This window comes from Lathyrus oleraceus, chromosome 5 (genome assembly GCF_024323335.1).
Source record: "Lathyrus oleraceus cultivar Zhongwan6 chromosome 5, CAAS_Psat_ZW6_1.0, whole genome shotgun sequence".
NCBI classification, from domain to species: Eukaryota; Viridiplantae; Streptophyta; class Magnoliopsida; order Fabales; family Fabaceae; genus Lathyrus; species Lathyrus oleraceus.
In genome coordinates this window covers 236,006,997-236,014,281 of record NC_066583.1, presented here as the reverse complement: position 1 = coordinate 236,014,281, position 7,285 = coordinate 236,006,997, and the positions used below count along the sequence as shown (strand labels likewise).

The following is a 7,285-nucleotide window of genomic DNA, read 5'->3' as shown; positions in this document are numbered from 1 at the left end:
AGCTCCAAGGATTCAGAAAGTGTGAGATGGAGTATGGCGTTCATGTTAAGCATTCTTCTGAAGGCAATATGATTCTGGTGTCTCTCTCTCTATGTTGATGACATATTGTTGACAAGAAGTTGTTCATATGAGATAATGAAGTTCAAATAGGTGTTGATGAGTGAGTTTGAGATGAGTGATATGGGAAATATGATATACTATATAGGCATGGAGATTATGTACTCTGAGAAGGGTATTATTTTGCATCAGCTGAAGTACGAACTTGAACTTCTGAAGAGATTGGAGTTGACAAATTGCAAGACTACAATCACACCTGTTGAAACGAATCACAAGTTGGATTCTGATGACGAGGATGATGATGTAGATGCTACAACTTTTAAATAGTTTGTTGGCTCATTGATATATCTTTGAAACATCGGACCTGAAATTTGTTATGCAGCTGGAATAGTAAGTAAGTTTATGAACAAACCAAAGTGATCACATTACCAAGCTGCTGTCAGGATTCTGAGGTATATTAAGGGGACTCTGAGGTATGAAATGATGTTCCCTTATGGTGTTAAATATGACTCAGAGCTGATATGTTATTCAGACTCTGGCTAGTGTGGAGACAGAGTTGACAGAAGAAGTACTTCTGGATATTTATTTCAAGTATCTGGGAAGTTCTATCTCTTGGTGGTCCAAGAAGCAACTAGTGGTTGCATTGTCGACCTGTGAAGTTGAGTACATTGCATGTACTTTGTCTGCATGTCAAGCTATTTGGCTTATGAATTTGTTGTAGGATCTGAAGATCAAAGTGAACAAGCATGTGAAGATGATGATTGACAACAAATCAGTCATAAGCCTTGCTAAGAATCTAGTGTTACATGGAAAAAGCAAGCATATTGACACGAAGTTTCATTTTTTGACGAATCAGGTTCAGAATGGAGCGCTAGAAGTTGTACATTATAGTACTCCGAAGCAACTTGCAGATGTGCTGACTAAAGCTGTAAAGACTGAATACTTTATCCATCTGAGGGATGGAATTGGTGGTATAAAATTCAATTAGCTGAATATGAATTAAGGAATGGTGTGAGAAGCAACTCATATTCAGAAGAAGTGTTATGGCTCAGAAGTAGAAACTTCTGAGGATGTTGTTCCAGAAGCGATGTTTAGCTTCTGAGTTGGAGTTATTTTTAAGTTTTCAGAAGGTGCACTGCTCAACTAGCGTTTGTTAGCATTTAACCTACGTGACATTTTGTTTGGGTATATAAACCAAACGTGTAACAGAATTTCAGTGTGAATGCAATCAATATAAAGTTTCTCTAAAAGTTAGTTAGATATATTTTTTCTCTCTTCTTCTATCTTCATTATCTTCATCTTTAACCTTGTGTACCAACACATTTAGTACCACGCCTCAGACATAAATCCTGGGCGTGAGAGGGGCTGAGCGTGGGAGGGGGTATTAAGAGTTTAACATCGAATAATCTCTAATTTGAACATGTGTTAATAAGTGAGAGCAATCTTCATCCTACTAGTCGATTTTGTAGAGTTGAGTTAGGCCTAACCGCACATTTTTAAGAACCTTAATAATATTTTATATTACATTTTGAATGACTTTTAAAACTCTACATATGATTCTGAGATGAAAATTATTTAGAATATATTAATTGCACAATATTAAACTCTACATATGACTTCATTCAAAATAAACTTAGTTCTATGGGTTAACCATATAAAATAAGTTAGTTGTTATTAACTTAATCAAAACTAACGCAATAAGGTTACATACATAACTTTCAAGCATATAAGGTTACATCAACTAACGCACATAACTTAGTTAACGCAATAAGGTTAATATCATTTTTCCTTAAGCAAGAAGCAGCTATAATAGCATTTCGGGAACGAAATTTGCCATATATAGAAGACTTCTAGAAATACTCTAAAACTTCTAGAACAAGTTAAAGGGTGAAAAGCAAACCACTAACCCTATAAAAAAGGTGAAGTACGAGAATTTTTTATGAGTATGAGAGATTAGATAAAGATGGGTAATATGACTATCAAATCAGACAGATCTTTACTTCAACATTGTGTTTATTTTCTCTTCTTGTTTTTTCTTGTGCTCTCTCTACATACACCCACCTTTGCACTCAAAAAGGTACCATTTTTCTTTCAATCTTGTATATGCATAATCTTTAAAAAAAATAAACTAAGAAAATCACTTCTAATTTGTACATTTTCTTTGTAGTCTTATGTGGTTTACTTAGGAGGACACTTACATGATTCAAATTCCTCATCAGTTGAGTTCAACCGTGCAAGTGATTCTCACTATGAGTTTCTAGAATCTTTCTTGAAAAGGTATTCTTGTTATTCAAAACCATATACTAAATTACTCTTTGTTTTGCTTTCTAATCACGTTTCCTTTGTTGTATGTAGCTCCTCTGATACAGCAAAAGATTCAATCTTTTACTCCTACACAAGACATATCAACGGTTTTGCTGCAATTTTGGAAGAACAAGTAGCAGCTGAGATAGCAAGTAAGAATTTAGAAGAATCATCTAGTACTTGTTTATGGTTGTGTTTATTTTCTTCTAATAAATAACCTTTTTGTGTAGAACATCCAAATGTGGTGTCGGTATTCGAGAATAAGGGAAAGAAACTACAGACGACACGATCATGGGGTTTCATGGGTTTAGAAGATGATAATGGAGTTATACCATCCAACTCAATATGGAAGAAAGCCAGATTTGGTGAAGATGTCATCATAGCTAACGTTGATTCGGGTTACTTTCCTTATTATTTGTATTATTTTCGAATTTAATATTTTTTTCTTTTCAAAGTTAGTATTACTACCAATGTGAAGTTAAAAATCCCTTTGTAATAACTAATTAATAATAATAACAATAATAATAATAATAATAATAATAATAATAATAACAACAACGTGGAAGTGTAGAATTTTTCAATTTACTATATGCTTGTTTGATTCTCTAGGTGTTTGGCCTGAATCAGAGAGTTTTAGTGATGAAGGGTTTGGACCAATTCCATCTAAGTGGAGAGGAATCTGTGAAAAAGGATCTGATCTTCATTTCCACTGCAACAGGTACCTTCCAAATGCATCTCTTCTATTCACTCTTTTTTAATTCTTTATTTCTTTTTTATTTAAATTTTCATTTAAAAAAACAGGAAATTAATTGGGGCAAGGTACTTCAACAAAGGCTATGGTTCTAAATCATCTACCCCACTCAACTTGTCCTCTAACACCCCTCGTGACAATGATGGCCATGGATCCCATACATTATCAACAGCTGCTGGAAACATGGTACCTGGTGTAAGTTTCCTTGGTCAAGGTAATGGAACAGCAAAAGGCGGTTCACCAAAAGCAAGAGTTGCATCATACAAAGTTTGTTGGCCTTCACTTTTTGGTGGTATGTGCTCTGATGCAGACCTACTTGCAGCCTTTGATATGGCAATCCATGACGGTGTTGATGTTTTATCTTTGTCATTGGCTGGACGTACTTCTAGCTTTTTCAATGATAGTATTGCTATCGGTTCCTTCCATGCTGCTATGAAGGGTATTGTTGTTGTTTGCGCTGCTGGCAATGGAGGACCTTTTGATGAAACGGTTGGAAATCAAGCTCCATGGTATATTACAGTTGCTGCTAGCACTATGGACAGACAGTTCCCTAGTTATGTTGTTCTCGGTAACAATTTAACCTTAAAGGTTTGTCTCTTTTTCTAGACAATGCATTACTGTTATGTCCAATTTTTTTTTTGACATTAGTATTAACTCAATTAGTATATCGATGGTGTGAATCGAGATTGGTCCAATGATCAGCAAATGTTCTACTTTTTATTGAAATTATTACTTGGACGCAATTTCACACATTCAGCAAATGTTCTACTTTTTTATTGAAATTATTACAAGAATTTGCTTACTCAAAATAATCTTGTTTGCTTCAATTGAAGGGGGAAAGCTTATCAGCTACAAGATTAGCACGCAAATTTTACCCAATTATTAAAGCAACAGATGCTAAATTGGCAAGTGCAACAAATGAAGATGCGTAAGTATCAAATAACCGAATTTGACCGATGAACATAGTATTTACATTAGGCATGAACATAGTACTATAATCGTAGGGAATGAAGTTAATGTGATTTAATCAATAATGCAGTGTGCTTTGCAAGAATGGAACTCTGGATCCTAAAAAGGTGAAGGGTAAGATAGTTGTGTGCCAGAATGGACAATATTCCGGATCAAATGAAGAAGAACGAGCTCTTAAAGCTGATGGTGCTGTGGGAATGGTCCTTTGCAATAATATGATTATTGACAATGTGATTACAGCGGCTCTTCATGTTCTTCCTACTTCTCACATCAGTTTCTCCGATGGTGTACAAGTCATTAACTATATCAACTCATCCAAGTAAGAAATCTAGCATTCTCTTTTGGTTTAGCGTTTAGTTAAATCTAACACTTCTTAAACCTGTAGGTCTCCGGTGGCTTATATTACATATCCAACAACAAAGCTGCATATTAAGCCGGCCCCTTTCATGGCAGTATTTTCATCCAAAGGACCAAATACTATTGTGCCTGAGATTCTGAAGGTATTAATCATCATTACTCGCAAAAACTTCTTGTAATCTATTGTCGTGTGTGTGATATTTAACAACTCTTGTTTTAATTTTCAGCCCGATATCACTGCGCCAGGAGTGTTAGTTATTGCAGCCTACACTGAAGCGGAAGGGGCAACTAATCAAGTGTTCGACTATCACCGGGTTAAATATAAAGCACTGTTCGGCACTTCGATGTCATGCCCTCATATTTCGGGAATTGCAGGACTATTGAAAACCCTGTATCCTTCTTGGAGTCCTGCTGCTATTAAATCGGCTATCATGACCACAGGTTAGAAACTCTTCAAACCTTTTCTTGCATGCCAAGAAGTCTCGATCAAATCTAATATAACATCTAATAACAGTTAGAATGCATTGATGATAATCCTGCTGTTAATAAAAGTTAACAACATTAGAATGATTGATAATCATGGCACTAATAGTTAACATTAGAACGCAATGATCATGCCACTAATAACAGTTAACAACATTAGAATATAAGTGCAAGGTTGTGAAACTGGAGCTTCTATTTTTGAGAGGAACTCAAGGTTTACAAAAAATGGTTAAAAACATCTATCAGAATAGGTATCAAAACACAGTTTAAGACAGTGTAGATAGGAAATATTCAACATTCTCAGTAATAAGGCATAGCTCATTAACAAAATTAAAATATGGTATAAGAAAGCAATAACCAGAAGAAACAATTGTAGAAAGGATGGAGAAATTGAGTGAATTAGAATGACCAAGTGGCCAATTTAGAAATGAGAGGTTACTTACTAGCCATGAGATAGCAAAGAGAGCAGTATTATTTGCGGACATAAGATTTCTAGCATTAAGTAAAATCTGTGACAAATTTCTAGCAGTATTATGTGACAAATTCTAGCATTAAGGAATGGGATATAGTTCACTATGAAACTTGAATTTTTATGATTGAGTAAAGCGATGCCAAATTCGACATACTTATTACACCTTGAAGTTTTTCGTGTAACATGAACTACTTAACCAATGTAATTGTTGAATTGGAAGTTTTCATTAAGCAGATCAAAGTTACAAAGTTTTGTGATTCACTGCTAGAACATTTCTTCTCACTACCATATCTCAACTTAGTCATAAATGTTCTCTATTACTTTCAGCTACAACATTTGACAACGAGGCGGAGCCGCTGCTGAATGCATCCTACAGCCAAGCTACACCATTTAGCTATGGAGCAGGACATGTTCAACCTAACAATGCAATGGATCCTGGTCTTGTTTATGACACAACAATAGATGACTACTTCAACTGCTTATGTGTTTTGGGCATTAATGGAACTCAAAGGTCAATAATTTCAAATTCCACTTACCATTGCCATAAGAATTTCAATATCCTCAACCTAAACTACCCTTCAATCACTGTCCCAAATCTGTCTGGATCAGTGACAGTTAAGAGGACATTAAAAAATGTCGGTGCTCCAGCAACTTACACTGTTCATGTTCAGAATCCAAATGGGATATCTGTTTTTGTGAAGCCAAGTATATTGGAGTTCAAACATGTTGGTGAAGAAAAGAGGTTTGAAGTAAAATTGAAGGTACAGAAAGGAAAAGCAACAACCAACTATGTGTTTGGAAAAATGATTTGGTCAGATGGGGAGCATTATGTGCAAAGCCCATTAGTTGTGAAGGCTGTTAAACAGTTTTAGTTGGTTTTCTTTTAATACATGTTATAGAATGTTAACATTTATCACTTTTAGTACATGTTATAGAATGTTAACATTTATCACTTCTCTTTATCCTTGTATCTTCAATTTAACAATATCACATGATTAGAAATATCTTCAGCATCATTTGAAACACTATATATGAAGCATATGACACATGCATAATGCAACTAGTGAATCTTGAAAGAGATAACTGTGATTTCCCATTTTCTTATTCTGATTGTAATTGTATAGCATGGAGAACTGCTGGACCTGTCTATTTAGTTGATGTACTTGTTTCACAATGACTAATAGGCTTGGTAATTTTTGAATGCATGTTATATTTTCTTGTAAGAAAAAATGCATACTATATTAATTTTATGGAATAACTTGATTGTGTCTACTACTTCAGAAACTAAATTGATGATTTTTTGTTTAAAGCAACTAAAATTTACTTACATATTATTTAAAAAGACTTATTTTTAGTGATTCAAAATATAAGTAAAAATGTCAACCAATTCAACTTCATTTAATAATGCCATAACCAATTCAACTTCATTTAATAATTCCATTTACAAAATACTCTTCAATAGATCTTTATAATAATTCTATTTATTTAATAAATAAAGAGTTGAACACATCCCTTAAAAATAATAATTCTACTCATTTAATAATTTTATAAATATTTTTTTTAAAATAAGAAAGAGAAAATTATTATTAATTAAAATGAAACTCATTCTAAAAAGAGTTGAACACATCCCTTAAAAATAAATTTTTATACGATTATATTGTGTAAAAAATAGGTGTTTAATAAACATATATTTAGTTTTATGCAATTCAATCATTCATAATTTTTTTTTTAAAAAAGCACAAGTATTACATAGATAGATTCATTCATAATTATCCACTATTTATATTTATTCTTCAAAAAAAAGTGTTTTTTAAATAATCATATTTTTTAACCAAAATACTAAAATAAGTAGAAAAAAAAATTCACATAGATAACTCAAATCAATCGAATTG

At 33.3% G+C, this 7,285-nt stretch overlaps 1 protein-coding gene across 1 annotated transcript; it reads left to right on the top strand.

Annotated features, from left to right (window-relative positions):
* Positions 1 to 1,951: 1,951 nt before the first annotated feature.
* LOC127083323 (subtilisin-like protease SBT5.3) lies at positions 1,952 to 6,421 on the top strand. The gene is made up of 11 exons (XM_051023632.1): positions 1,952 to 2,134; positions 2,225 to 2,334; positions 2,413 to 2,513; positions 2,592 to 2,759; positions 2,971 to 3,079; positions 3,163 to 3,700; positions 3,946 to 4,040; positions 4,152 to 4,400; positions 4,467 to 4,581; positions 4,666 to 4,879; positions 5,721 to 6,421. Exons 1-11 carry the CDS (start codon positions 2,021 to 2,023, stop codon positions 6,263 to 6,265), a joined length of 2,358 nt encoding a protein of 785 aa, XP_050879589.1. The 5' UTR covers positions 1,952 to 2,020; the 3' UTR covers positions 6,266 to 6,421.
* Positions 6,422 to 7,285: the final 864 nt, after the last annotated feature.